Source organism: Leptidea sinapis, chromosome Z (assembly GCF_905404315.1).
Source record: "Leptidea sinapis chromosome Z, ilLepSina1.1, whole genome shotgun sequence".
Lineage (NCBI taxonomy): Eukaryota > Metazoa > Arthropoda > Insecta > Lepidoptera > Pieridae > Leptidea > Leptidea sinapis.
This window is the reverse complement of record NC_066312.1, coordinates 9605087-9621429: the sequence shown is the minus strand read 5'-3', so window position 1 is coordinate 9621429 and position 16343 is coordinate 9605087. Positions and strand designations below refer to the sequence as shown.

The window sequence follows — 16343 nt, the reverse complement described above, 5'->3', positions numbered from 1 at the left end:
TTTATGTGATACCGTTACAATACATGTAACAACATTATTATATGTTTCAATATTAGTTGAATCAATTTAATAACGTATTACTAGATATTTTATACATATGTGAATATTTTTACTGCTTTGAGCTTTTCTTGATAGTTTTTATATTTTTATGTAACCCTAGCACTAAACGGTCTTTCATAGACAAACTGCATTACATACCGTATCGAATATTATAAATTTCATAATCATTAGTGCAATAATATTTTTATAGCCAAAAATAAAAAGGGTATCTCATATTCGGCGTCCCTACGAAGTAAAAAATAACGCATTTTCAATTTTATACAGATTTATTTTTTTGAACTTTAATCACTTGTGATATGAACTTTTATAATTTCGATTCCCTTTAATTACACACAATAAAAATTATTAATTACGACGTACAGCCACTAAAAACGATACCTACAAATAAGCACTTCGCCAGCATTGAATCATGGTAATTTTAAGCTCATTAAGTCTTAACATTTTTCGAATGAAATCAGAATCACTTTATTCACGTAGGTCAAGGAAATGACACTTATGAATATCGTAAGTTTTATTTTCTTTTTATATTTACCGCGACTATACCAGTGGGAAGCTCCTTTGCAACGGATGCCGGCTAGATTATGGGTCCCACAACGGCGCCTATTCCTGCCGCGAAGCAGTAAAGCACCGTAGCTAGTGAAATTGCTGGGCAAATGAGACTTGACAACTTATGCCTCAAGGTGACGAGCGCAGTTGTAGTGCCGCTCAGAATTTTTGGTTTTTTCAATAATCCTGAGCGGCACTGCATTGTAATGGGCAGGGCGTATCAATTAACATCAGCTGAACATAAAAAAAAAAACACTTCGCAAAGGATCAAGCTTTAATGGGAAGAAGTGTATTGCTTTGGTGGTACTTTTTGGTTTAGATGCTTGAATAAAAGAAAATTATCCTTCTCCTCACCATTATCCTTGTTACCCAGTTGATCACGTCTACTAAGATACTGGAGACATAAATTGATTGAATACCTATTCTATATAACACGTGCTATCGGTCTGAGTTTACTCCGATAGTGTAAATCCCGCTTTAGCAATGAGCTTAGTCGCCAATTATAACGAAAGATACATAGTCCCATCGGTAAAGTTTGATAGTAACTCAGGGTACAGAACTATGACGACATCATATTTAGGGGCAAACATTTACCCCCTTATTCATAATAGTCTGCTAATTTAAAGCATTGCTAATTCTCACTCTGTCTTCTTCTATTGACCTAAGTCAGAATGAGAAAAAACACTCCTAAGCGGCTGATTAAAGTTTGCGGACCATTATGAATAAGGGGGTTAAAAAAGAACAACAAGACAAGCGTGGCTTAACCGCGAAAGCGACTGCGTCAAAATCGACAATAGTGAAACTATGTAATCACCGCATAAGATTTTCAAAATAAATCAATTTTTCATAAATTTGGAAATATAATATAATCAATGAAGAAAGGCTGTGTTATTACAAAAAGTTTAAAAAAATTCTATTACAAATCCGTGTCTTTCTGTTGTTTCGCGTTCAAAAATCTTTAGACATTGTTTATATTTAAACACGAGTCAAAAGAGTGTATAGACACTCTTTTTAGACGGATAGATTAGATTGCTTATATAATGACAAATAGATGACAACTGACAAAGAATTGCGTTCCGTTCCTTTAGTTGTTAGACGTTTTAAACGACGATAGTAAAAAAAGATAGTCTCAAACGTAATAAGCAATGAATGAAAACAATTTTAAATTATATTACTCTGAATACTAATATTAAAAAGTTTCTTACGTAATCGGGGTTAAATCTCTTGGCGCCTTCGATTACTGCTTGGTAGGAAAAGCGTAATTGATCCGGCGTTTGAATCAATCCCATGCGATAATTACGCATTTCCACCAACACCTCTGGAATGTTAACGTTGCTCAAACCTTCCTTTTCCATCTGAAAATACAATTATAACCTTTTATTTTGCTACATTAGTATATTATGACACGAGTCATAAGATCATTATACACGAGGCTGTGTGTTGCAATCAACGTAAATCAGCCGAGTGTCTAGTGAGCAATTTGCTCAAGACTTTCATACGCACTTTTCAACACACTTGCGCGAAAAAAAAACATCTATTCCATAAATCAGTTCAATTATTAAAAATTTAAATTTTATCCCCCTTATTCATAATAGTCTGCTAACTTAAAGCATTGCTAATTCTCACTCTGTCTCCTTCTACTGACCTAAGTCAGAATGAGAAAAAGCCCTCCAAGCGGCTGTTTAAATTTAGTGGACCATTATGAATAAGGGGGTAGATCTTTAAACCAGCTATTCTTTTATATAGATATATAACCTGAATCTCGGAAACGACTCCAACGATTTTCATAAAATTTAGTATAAAGGAGATTTCGAGGACGATATATCAAAAAATGTAGTTTTATCCGTGTTTTAATCAAAAGCTAGAATAACATTAGAATATAAAGGTAAATTTCGCCACTATGTAAAATACTGTAATAGCTCAGATGGGACATTGGGTGATCCGGAGAGCAGAAGACCTCGGTTCGAATCCAGATGTCCTATTACATTCTTTTTCTTTCGTTCAAGTTTTGTACATTCTTAAAAATGCTCGGTCATCCGAATATTGTACTATGGAAATGGCGCGCAAGTTTTTTTTTGCACGCGCCAAATGTAATGAATGAATATATCCATCTTAATGTCCGTAACACATTTATTTATTTCAAAAAAATTTTTTTTTTCAGCGGCATAAAACCTCTTTGTTGTTAAAAAAAAATAAACTGTATTACCCTATAATTTGCAGGTACTAATATAACTTTATACGCGTAATATTATTATGCACGCGTGTGTTATAAATCAGTTTATGGCCCTAATAACGATGAAAAAAGACTCACTTTACGAGCAAGTGTGTTAAAAACATTATTACACTATAATCAATCTCAATGGGGATACACAAAAATTGAGGATTTAATTATTTTTATATAATTTATACTGTATTGACAGTACGACTTTAAAAATTATAAATTTTTAAACATATAATTATAAAGTCGAGTAGTTATATTAGCCCCTTACTGTCTTATTAATAAACGCAATGTAAAGTTATTCCAAGTTTAAAATGACTTCTCCCTGTAATATAATTATTTCGTGACAAAGGTGAGATAAAGACAAACGGTGTTATTAGAATAATAATTAAACATGGCTTAAACACGTGTTTTGTTAAACAGTGTCTAACTATTAAACGACATCTAAAGATTGACGCTTAACCATAGAAAGAGTCGGATTTGTGATAGAACTTTTTTCATACAAGCTCTTACGATATCTTACGATAAAGACAAACGGCAACAATAAAATTAGCATAAAGTTATAACTAAGCATAAACCAAGAATATGTAAAATGTTTACAAATAGACATTTTGCTTACGAATGGTTCGGACGTATAACGTTTACCGCGTTTATTTGCAAGGCAGCTTGCCATTAGGAATACTTCAGAATTATCATTGTATTGACAGTGTTGTAAACATTTTGCGTTTTCTTTGTTTATCATCAGTTATAACTTTATACCAAGTTTATTTGTAAGTCCGAATTAGTTTTAAACTTAGAGTAACTTTACATTGCATTTATTATTAAGACAGTTACATAGTAAGTTAAGTCCGGCTTCATGTAGGTGCGAACTTTTGAGGAGAAGGTCACAATATGGTATGTGATCAAAGGGCCCATACACTCTTTTAAAGAAGTTGTCACCTTATAAATGCCATAGTCAAAGTCAAATAACATTATTACATTACGCTTAAACTAAGCACTATTGTATCGTCACAATAAATAATTCTTTAAAATTACTCATTAGTAATTAAATCATAATTAATCTACCACATGTTCGGGAAACGTAGAGCTCGTGAGAGGAAAATACAAGAAACTCAATGGACACTCTTTTCAATCAATAGAGTATTTTACAATGGCTGTATTGCACAAAACAAATAAGGTTGTAAGTTCCTGCATCCAATATATTAATCGTGTTCAAATTTAACACGGTTTAATATATTAAATGTTTCATAAAAAGTAATAAAGAACAAACTCTATAAACATGAATTGACTTAGATGCATCAACCTTTAGAGCTTGAATTTATTGTTTGTGTGAGAATGACTCGTAAACATGATAGTCGTGATTACTGTCATAATTATTATGTATATGTATAAATAATATGATACATATATATATATTATTAGTGGAAGCTTTATATTGTGTAGTTTTTGTAGTGGAAGTTTGTGTTCAGTATTTTATGTATTTTTGTAAATGTTTTAAATATTGTATGTTACCCAAATATAAATAAATAGAATAATATCCTATATTGGATGCATCATGATGAATATGAACATGATGTTCGAATAAACTTATGTATTCGAAAACCTTTATTAGTATGAGGCGGGCGAGGATAGAACCACAAGTCAACGAAAGTGCCTTTTACGCCACCGACGGTTATGAACGCTTTTTATTCGGACTTAAATATGTTTATATGTATTATACCTGTATATTTAAAGAATGTATAGTTTATTAAATATATCGTGGCAGCCATAAAAAAGGCTCTTACTACATGAAAGGCATTTTAGGCATAAATCACGGTGTATGGTAAAAACTCATATCTGACGAGTTATTCTGTATTGTTTCTATTCAAATTACGAAGCAATTAGCAAGTTAGATTATTTCATTTATTATTTATGTGTGCTATTGCAATGTTAAATTATTCATGCGTGTGCGTTAGTATATCATTTATTAAACTAATCTATACTTTTAAATATCATTGAAATTTTATTGAAAATAAAAACCGGTAATACCGTTCTGTTTTGAAAAGAGCAACCTAAGAGTTTCTTGCTCGTTCTTCTCTAAGGAAATCTGCATTCCGAACGAGCTGTATGAAAAAATGACATATTTCAAGTGTAATGCATTTTACCTACGAAATAAAATATTTTTCATTTGATTTGATTTGATTTATGCCTAATTTGGGGCTAGAACATCTGTGTGAAATGTGTCAGTTATAATTATTCATACTCTCTAAATAAAAACTTAATCCAATGAAATTCTCAATATCACGCTGAATATATAAGTAAAGTACGTTGCACGAATAACTTAAAAAAATAATTAATGCGTAATGGAAATCATACATTAATTTCAAAATATAAAATTTCATTACGTCATTTCTTTGTATAGAATTAATAAATTCATTGCAAAAAATAAGTTGTTCGATATCAGCTAAACGAAAACATAATACACTTGATCATCACGAATGCTTACATCCTTGATTCATTCACTGGATTAAATTGTTAAAGTGCTCGAATGCTTCAGTAAATAATACTTACAATGAGCAAGCATGCATCGACTAAGCAGAACGTTCCAGAACGCCCAATACCAGCACTGCAATGAACTATTGCTGGTCCGACTTCTGGATCCAAAGCACCAGACGCTCGAACCTTTTTCAAGAAGTCTAAAAATGCAATGGGCGAACTAGGAACTCCAAAATCGGGCCATGTCGTATAGTGGTACTGTACTACTATCCGTTCCTCCTCGCTTACTCTGTCGCATATTCTAGAAATCAAATCGTAATATGGTTTTAACAAATGCATAACATACCAATAAGGCTTTAAATAACGATTACACCACCTCAAAGACAACGTGTATTAAATGCTTATTTACTTATATTTAAATTCATAAAATACGCTGATATACTTCATAAGTTGTCGATTGTGACAATGTACGAATAATTTTTCACAGGCATCTTTATGTCTAAGGTCACAGACAGACTATGCTGTTTTCATTAGGTGGTACATCTGCTCGTTGCGTCATTTATCATATTTAATAATAACTGAAATAGCTGCTTAGGACTTTTCAACAATTCGCATTCATTTCTTTTACTGATGAATTCTTGAGAAATCATTATACATATAGTACCATGAAAACCATTCACAAGCTTAGTAACAAGGGTACATAATGCACAAATTGCATTAAAATGTTCCATATATATTCTATTTTTAATAAATTACAAAGAAACTTCGGAATAATGGCATCTTAGTCGTTTTATTTATTTTACATATTTAAGTTACAAAACTTTATGAAATCCACACAATATATCCGACATTCGCAGTGCAGTGGATAAATAGCAAGATCATGGGCAATGCTTTCATACTTATATCTATTTCATAAAAACACCATAATGGCCAAAGAGCTTGCTGATCGGCGAATGAATGGCTGTTTATAGCTTGCCTTGCCGCTGTATTCCAACCACATTCTGATATTTTTCCCACATGAAGCGGATGTTGACGCTATGGACTTTATCATTCCAATCCCTAACTTCTGGAATTAATTGAACAAAATAAATTTTTAACCAAAATTTATGACAGTTCCGGGACTCGAACCCGCGACTACTTGGGTTCCGTCCGAGCACTCTTACCAACCCAGCCAACCGTTCGAGAGACGCATGGTTCGTAGGTCATGGTATGTCTTGTTTTACTCTCAGGTTGTGGCTTCATCTCAACCTCAATAATTGAATATTAGAAAATTTTCTTGAGATGTTTGTTGCTCTCTAAAATCTAAATTAAGACTAAGACAGAGCAAAATTTAAAAGTGTAATTTATACACAATTATAATTTTTAATATTATAACATACTAAATCCATCAACTATATTCTAAATATTATATCATTATTTAAAAAATATAGTCTTTGCCTATTTAGTGAATAATTCAGAAGCAATTTACATACAAATTTGCATTGCAACCAAAAATATAATACACACATGAGAACTATACTTCGTCTATGTCATGTGATCAAGTGATCAGTGTGAGACTCAATGGTAGGTACCACTGAGTATCACATTAACTAATCATTTTATAAAACATAAAAGATTGAATTGGCATAGCTTTACAAAACCATGTGTAAGCCAAGCATAATATTATCTCAATCACATAAATACATACATGTAAATAAAACGTATCCGTTCATATCATTATCATATCTATCAGAATAAATATAAAATAAAGTTTGCTCTGCATACTAGTGAGAGCAGTTAACAAATTTTATGAATTCTATCTGAAGCAGGACTTTCAAGGTGGCACATAGCTCCATTTTTATGTAGTAACTGAGGCTACTTTTAAGAAGGGCTCCTAGCTATAAAATGAATATTCATCTAATAAAACGACACAAAGAGTCGCGGAGGCCCGCTAGCAAATATATATTCAATATTCTTGCTTTTCCTTTATCCAATGCAGAAAAATAATGAAACTTACAATTTTGCATTGTTAATACAAGTTACAGCAATAAGTTTAGTAGCATAGAATATACAATTCACATCAACAAGTTGAAAAACATAAACAATAATAAACAATCAAACATAAGATGGCTGGGCATATGAGTAGAGGGAAGGAGAAATGGAACAAAAAGGTCACAGAATGGTATCCTAGGAATGGCATTAGAAACAAGGGTAGACCCCACCAAAGATGGGAGGACGACCTGGCCAAATTTGCAGGAGTGACCTGGAGCCGGGTCGCCAAGGACAGAAAGGAGTGGAAAAGGTTGGAGGAGGGCTATGCCAATTGGCAAACAGCTGAAGACTACCTGGATTTTATATAAGTTAGATATAAGAAATTGTATGGTTTTTTTTAGTTGCATAAAAGGCTTTATTATTATTATTATTATGAGATTTAGAAATAATACAACTTACTTGAAAGTCCGAGTTTTATAGTAACTAAAATCTTCTTGACTCAGATAGTGAATATCTAGTCCAACATCATTCAAGTGCAACACAAGTCCAATGTCATTTGGCCAATACCAGTGGCACTTGACCTCTGTCTTCTCAATCAACTTGTTCAGCATCAAGATGGCATGACTATTCTGCTCCCAAACCATTAACCAAAAGTGACCAACAGTAGCTACTAGCGGGCCTTGTGTGAGTATGTATTGGCGGTTAGCTCTCTCCATCTAAAATAAATTATTCATATTATAGTAAAAGAAATTATTTAATTGTGACATTTATTATAACTAAACACATTTCAACTCTGGGGTTCCGTCCGAGCGCTCTTCCGCTGAGCCAACAGTTCGAGTGACATATGGTTCTTAAATTTTGGTATGTCTTATTTAACTCTCAGGTTGGCTTCATCTACAGGATCCACTTTACAGTTGATAACCTGCTCAACCCCAATAATTGCATATTAGGAAATCTACACACACATAGGTACACATCTCAAATTAATTTATAAATATTCAATAATTGCTTACCCCACACATCAAACCAGTTGCATATGGCACAGTATATTGACGTCCACAGAGTAGTGTTATATGATGTTACAACAATAATTTTATAAAGATAATGGTCTTCATTTATGATGAAAATTACACTAGTAGCTCTAGTTCTAGTATTGTGTGTGGTCTCACATAATTCATTATAATAACACATCAAAGGGTTCGTTCAAGTAAGGTTTAATTTGTAATAGTTATCTAAGAATCGTTTTGTACATAAAAATGGTTCCAATATATTTTATATATCATTATATTTTATTGGCACCAATGAAGTTGGTTCAACAGACACTGTATATAATATATCTGGGTAGCATCTTTTAACTGCTATGTATCCTAGAGTGACAATAAATACTTACACCTTGTGATGAAACAGTACTTTTAAATTTTTATACAAATATTAGATTCTGTTGTCTCTGCCTACCCTGACGGGAAAAAAGCGTGAATGTGTATGTATGTATTGTTTCCAAGAATAGGATGTACTTATTTACATTTTTCTTTTAAACTTTATCTCTTTTCTCACTTTCTGATCTTTCCAATGATCAAAACAAATGTCTTTGTTATTTGATGTTTAGGTTCATTAACCTCGAGCAATGTGTGTACTTGTGTTCTCAATTGCGAGTTTAATTACGTCATAATACTTGACGAAAATGCATTGTGAAGAATAATATTATGACTGTCATTGTACATCCTGCACTTTTATTATGAAAGGAATTTATTGCCTTTGTGTGAACAGTTATTATCACTGACATGCTTGCATTTTTAATAGTATTTAGCACACATTAATATGATGATTGTTTTTGTAATATTTAGAACACACCTTGCGTTTTTCTTCCATATTATAACTATTCAATTGGGACATGACCTGGTTTAATGAATACTGGTGGAAATGTGTAATTATAGTTAATCATAGTTTTTATGTTCAATAAGGGATTTAATATCCTATTTCAAAAAAGAAATTAAAATCTCATTTAAATCAAAATACATTTGATTTGAAAAAAATAAGATCATAAAGATTGGGTTATATACCCAATGTATTGGCAGAGTATTTTTTATGTTTTCTTCTCAAAGTACCTTTCCTTCCACGCCTTTTTTCAGTAATTGTAACTGATGTGTCAAATTTAAGGATTCATAATAATCAAAATACATATTTGGGTTACTTTCGTTCTTCTAAGACAATATAAAATCAACTTATGGAACCCAGGATGAAAAAGTCAATAATATCAAAATTAGTTTGTACCATTTACACTCTCATTTGTAGAGTCATGAATGTGCTTAGTGTCTTGTACTTAATATGACTATTATTCAGAAGTGGGCATATTTGGAAGATTAGTGAAATGAAATGTTAAGTCAAGTTAGCAATAGCCAATCTGAAGATGTATCAACTCTCATATCTTTTGTTTATTTCCTTTTAAATTTTTAACCAAAATTTATGACAGTTCCGGGACTCGAACCCGCGACTACTTGGGTTCCGTCCGAGCACTCTTACCAACCCAGCCAACCGTTCGAGAGACGCATGGTTCGTAGGTCATGGTATGTCTTGTTTTACTCTCAGGTTGTGGCTTCATCTCAACCTCAATAATTGAATATTAGAAAATTTTCTTGAGATGTTTGTTGCTCTCTAAAATCTAAATTAAGACTAAGACAGAGCAAAATTTAAAAGTGTAATTTATACACAATTATAATTTTTAATATTATAACATACTAAATCCATCAACTATATTCTAAATATTATATCATTATTTAAAAAATATAGTCTTTGCCTATTTAGTGAATAATTCAGAAGCAATTTACATACAAATTTGCATTGCAACCAAAAATATAATACACACATGAGAACTATACTTCGTCTATGTCATGTGATCAAGTGATCAGTGTGAGACTCAATGGTAGGTACCACTGAGTATCACATTAACTAATCATTTTATAAAACATAAAAGATTGAATTGGCATAGCTTTACAAAACCATGTGTAAGCCAAGCATAATATTATCTCAATCACATAAATACATACATGTAAATAAAACGTATCCGTTCATATCATTATCATATCTATCAGAATAAATATAAAATAAAGTTTGCTCTGCATACTAGTGAGAGCAGTTAACAAATTTTATGAATTCTATCTGAAGCAGGACTTTCAAGGTGGCACATAGCTCCATTTTTATGTAGTAACTGAGGCTACTTTTAAGAAGGGCTCCTAGCTATAAAATGAATATTCATCTAATAAAACGACACAAAGAGTCGCGGAGGCCCGCTAGCAAATATATATTCAATATTCTTGCTTTTCCTTTATCCAATGCAGAAAAATAATGAAACTTACAATTTTGCATTGTTAATACAAGTTACAGCAATAAGTTTAGTAGCATAGAATATACAATTCACATCAACAAGTTGAAAAACATAAACAATAATAAACAATCAAACATAAGATGGCTGGGCATATGAGTAGAGGGAAGGAGAAATGGAACAAAAAGGTCACAGAATGGTATCCTAGGAATGGCATTAGAAACAAGGGTAGACCCCACCAAAGATGGGAGGACGACCTGGCCAAATTTGCAGGAGTGACCTGGAGCCGGGTCGCCAAGGACAGAAAGGAGTGGAAAAGGTTGGAGGAGGGCTATGCCAATTGGCAAACAGCTGAAGACTACCTGGATTTTATATAAGTTAGATATAAGAAATTGTATGGTTTTTTTTAGTTGCATAAAAGGCTTTATTATTATTATTATTATGAGATTTAGAAATAATACAACTTACTTGAAAGTCCGAGTTTTATAGTAACTAAAATCTTCTTGACTCAGATAGTGAATATCTAGTCCAACATCATTCAAGTGCAACACAAGTCCAATGTCATTTGGCCAATACCAGTGGCACTTGAGCTCTAGTTCTAGTATTGTGTGTGGTCTCACATAATTCATTATAATAACACATCAAAGGGTTCGTTCAAGTAAGGTTTAATTTGTAATAGTTATCTAAGAATCGTTTTGTACATAAAAATGGTTCCAATATATTTTATATATCATTATATTTTATTGGCACCAATGAAGTTGGTTCAACAGACACTGTATATAATATATCTGGGTAGCATCTTTTAACTGCTATGTATCCTAGAGTGACAATAAATACTTACACCTTGTGATGAAACAGTACTTTTAAATTTTTATACAAATATTAGATTCTGTTGTCTCTGCCTACCCTGACGGGAAAAAAGCGTGAATGTGTATGTATGTATTGTTTCCAAGAATAGGATGTACTTATTTACATTTTTCTTTTAAACTTTATCTCTTTTCTCACTTTCTGATCTTTCCAATGATCAAAACAAATGTCTTTGTTATTTGATGTTTAGGTTCATTAACCTCGAGCAATGTGTGTACTTGTGTTCTCAATTGCGAGTTTAATTACGTCATAATACTTGACGAAAATGCATTGTGAAGAATAATATTATGACTGTCATTGTACATCCTGCACTTTTATTATGAAAGGAATTTATTGCCTTTGTGTGAACAGTTATTATCACTGACATGCTTGCATTTTTAATAGTATTTAGCACACATTAATATGATGATTGTTTTTGTAATATTTAGAACACACCTTGCGTTTTTCTTCCATATTATAACTATTCAATTGGGACATGACCTGGTTTAATGAATACTGGTGGAAATGTGTAATTATAGTTAATCATAGTTTTTATGTTCAATAAGGGATTTAATATCCTATTTCAAAAAAGAAATTAAAATCTCATTTAAATCAAAATACATTTGATTTGAAAAAAATAAGATCATAAAGATTGGGTTATATACCCAATGTATTGGCAGAGTATTTTTTATGTTTTCTTCTCAAAGTACCTTTCCTTCCACGCCTTTTTTCAGTAATTGTAACTGATGTGTCAAATTTAAGGATTCATAATAATCAAAATACATATTTGGGTTACTTTCGTTCTTCTAAGACAATATAAAATCAACTTATGGAACCCAGGATGAAAAAGTCAATAATATCAAAATTAGTTTGTACCATTTACACTCTCATTTGTAGAGTCATGAATGTGCTTAGTGTCTTGTACTTAATATGACTATTATTCAGAAGTGGGCATATTTGGAAGATTAGTGAAATGAAATGTTAAGTCAAGTTAGCAATAGCCAATCTGAAGATGTATCAACTCTCATATCTTTTGTTTATTTCCTTTTAATTATAATATAGGTCATCTTGTACAAAGTATCAATTATTGCAGTCCACTGAAAAGTAACTTTTTCATAAGAAGTTCAAGACAAAGTTTAGGTTTTAAGTTTTTGCTTGTACTTTTTTGTCTTAGGTCATGTCAGTTTAATGTAGGAATGGGCTCATAGTTTTTGAATATTATCTTAAACCCAACTAATATTAATGAAATTTTTTTGTTACACTACTGAAACAATATTTTATGTAATTTGGTAAAGCGATAGGCCAGAACTTGGGAAAGGACATAAGCTTCATTTTATCCCCGAAAATCCATTGTTCCTGCCAGATTTGTGAAAAACTGATATTCACATCGATGAGCTATATAACTATACAAATAGCGGGTTTAGTTTGCCATAGCAATATTCCTCAAAATAAGATTCATATAATATATTGGGAATGGGAGCAAAAACAGGAACCGGAACTGAAATAGGACATGAGATAATCATCAATACCAAACTTGCTTATTATTTTTAAAAACCTATGCGGACTAAGTCGCAGGAATCAGCTGCTTTATATGATTTAACCGGTTTGCACTAAAAAGTAAGTATAAGACATTCCATTATTGAATTGAATCATAAACTTGTTTGGGTTGGCTTTTAGCAAGGTTTATCCATAATTATCGAAATGTTATGACTTTGCTTGAGTGTTAAGTTTGAGTTTTGTCTCAGAATTCGGCAAGACAGCATGTCCTGAAGATGTCCCATGTAAAAGCAAAACACATGTTGGTTTCAGACAAATTTGATGGAATTAACAATCAATAAAAACGGAAAATATATGCATATTTCTATATAAAATCGAGGATTTAGGAGTTGAGAGTTATGAGATCAGGTGTAAATGAATAGCTAATGTAAATGCTTGCCCCCTTATTTATAAAGGTAATGGGTTTTTAAACACCCGCTTAGGAGTGTTTTTGCTCATTCTGACTTAGGTCAATAGAAGAAGACAGAGTGTGAATTAGCAATGCTTTAAGTTAGTAGACTATTATGAATAAGGGGGTTGGTATATGGAAGCTAACTGCAGCTTAATGGTTATGGTGAATAAGCTTAATATATTGCTGAGTAGTCTCAATTGGTATCAATACATTTATTATTAGCCATTTATCAATCCAAAAGTATTTTATTTAAATGTAATACTTATGCTAAAGAAAATATTATGGAAAATTTGGTAAAGTGAATAAAAATTGATAGAGGAATCATAAACAAATGTCAAGTTAAATTTATCATGTAGAGAAGATGGCTAGATGGTGGATGGTGACTGGACAAATTTGTGGAGTGAATATCAATTAAGAATGGAAGTTTTGGGAATGGTCTACCAGGAAAACACTTCCAAAAGTCCAAGACGACATATCTGTAAATCATATGAAAATATAATAAATAAATCACGTATAAACATATCTGTAAAGATGTGTGACAAGAATTGAGAAAGGAATGCTCAAATGGTTTGGACATATATAGCAAAAGAGTGAAGAAAGAATGACTAATCTAATATATTAGGCAAATGTGAGTGGGCAAGTCGATCGCAGAAGATCTTGTAAGTTTACATTTATTGACCATATTGGGGACATTTTGAAGAAAGGATAAGTCCAAAGTAGGAATGAATGCAGAGGAAGCACATGAGGTTTGTAAGGAAAGAAGCAGCCTTCTGTTGTCACTGCCTACCCAAATTAATAAAGGCTTTAATGATACAATAAAAATTTATATATTCACAAAAATTCATACCTTAACAAGATTAGCATTGATATAATCATTTTCAATGCGTCTCAGAGTAATTCGACTATGGTCATATGGATTGACATCTCTATAACGATTTAAGGGTTTATTTTGTAGTCTCTTTGCCTCTGTAAATGGGTGCTGCTTACATTCACGTCCAATTGTCTGTAAAAAATACTTAATTGTGAAAAAATATTGTAAATTTTTTCATTTATGGGTTAAAAATAGTAAATTTACACATAAACTATAAAAAGAATGTTGACACAGTGAAAATCACTTGTAAAATTCAGCAAACTTTTGATTGTTACACTCATAAGGAATTAGCTACATATTATGCATATTACCAATTATTTCTTTGGTCAGAAAACACTGCTTGCCATCTACATAATTAGATAAAGTCATACAAATAGTAGGAATTAATAGTGCGTGGCACCAGATATGCGGTAAAAACTGGGAAAACTTACTTGATAGACAATTGGCCATGCATTACTGTTAGCTATATCCATATACTCCTCTTCCAGACTTTTTGCTGGCATTTTGTCGCCCATAGTTCAGACTATTATATCATTTCAGACTATGAAGCAAAGTGATAACAGGAGCCGGAAACCGCAAATCTCGCGGGATTCACGATTCACTCGTTTGTAATTGATGCACTCAAGGTACACGTTTAATTTACATCACAATCAAAACATGAATGCTGGATAAGATATTTTCGATTATTTTATCTATGTACTCTAGCTAACAAAATAAAAGTCTTATTTACGTTTATATATCTAAATAACAATATTATAGACCCACTCCCATTCGACTCCGAAAAAATTGTTTCCAAATCCAATCAGTAATCACTATTCAATATTGATAATGTACACTATCTCCTGCCATCAGCATCACCAAAGAGAATAAATATAATTGAATGATTTTACATTTTTTTTTCAGGATAAAGTGAAGCTATTAAATACGGCTACCAGGACGTGACCATTTTGCTCTCTAACGAGATTTTTTTTAACATGATCCAAAATAAAGCAATTTATATCTAGGGGATAGCACGGAATAGGAAAAAAGTAGAAGTAGGCGTTATCCTTGCATATCAAATTTTGAGGATGTAATTGTGAACAATGCTCTTACTTTTTTTTTAAGGGGAAGACACACAAGCATAGGGGTCAACTGATATTAAGTGATCACCTCCACCCAGCAACCAGAGGAATCACAGGGTCGTTGTCAGCCAGAAAAGTGAACGCGCTCTCTTGAAGGTACCAATGTCGGAAGGTCCTCGATGCACCGCTCAAATAAACTCATTTCATCGTTTGATTGTATGTGGATAAGATTTCTTGAAATTTGCACTGTAGGAATACGCCACATATCCAGATAGTTATGATGATAGAGTCTCGCCAGCTATTCGTGGTAGTCGAAATAAGCGGGACATTTAAAAAAAATTGGGCACCTAACACTGAAAATTATGTGCGAAATAGTTTTGATACTTTGATTATTTCTTGACAAGGTAAACTAAAGGTAGATAATGTTTTTTAGTCAAAACACTAAATAACAAATTAAATTTTATGAATATTCATTTATTCGGTTTCTTATTCAAATTCAGATTTGAAATATTTATTTCCAGGAACTGAATCACACGTACACACAATAAGTATCACAGCACATATAGATGGTTCCAATACAGTATCTGATATCCTAACCCTCCCTATATAATTATTTTCTAAATCACAAATTCACTGGAGCACTCTAAAAAAATCATCAAAATCGGTTTAGTCATTTAGGAGGTATTTCAATTGTGAATTTAATTGATGCTCGATCTACTTGAACACACACAAAAAACTTCATTAAAGTTGATCCAGCCGTTAAATTCAGCTTACTGTCAACACACATCAACACAACAAACAAGTACACATGTCAGTAGTGAAAGCTGCATGAACCTCAAAATTGCATATGAAGGACTGGTGCATGTTTCTAGGATGACACATGATTTCAACTGCTATGAAATACATTACTATCTCTGCTACCATATTCAGGTTCTCCTGGTGTATATGTAGTAATGCGTCGCGCGCATCACGTCAGAATATATTAAGGCATACTCGCGTCATACATTATTTATTGTCAAATCTTATGA

At 32.2% G+C, this 16343-nt stretch overlaps 1 protein-coding gene across 2 annotated transcripts in view; it reads right to left on the bottom strand.

Moving 5' to 3' along the window:
* LOC126978359 (tyrosine-protein phosphatase non-receptor type 61F-like) overlaps positions 1-15102 on the bottom strand; it is a 30650-nt gene extending 15548 nt beyond the window's left edge. For both annotated transcript variants that reach the window (XM_050827116.1, XM_050827115.1), the window contains exons 1-5: positions 14686-15102; positions 14231-14386; positions 7730-7986; positions 5375-5600; positions 1812-1961 (exon numbers count right to left, since the gene is read on the bottom strand). In XM_050827116.1, the coding sequence (XP_050683073.1) occupies positions 1812-1961; positions 5375-5600; positions 7730-7986; positions 14231-14386; positions 14686-14769 (873 nt within the window). In that variant the 5' untranslated portion in view covers positions 14770-15102. The remainder of the gene's footprint in view (positions 1-1811; positions 1962-5374; positions 5601-7729; positions 7987-14230; positions 14387-14685) is intronic.
* Between the last annotated feature and the right edge of the window lie 1241 nt (positions 15103-16343).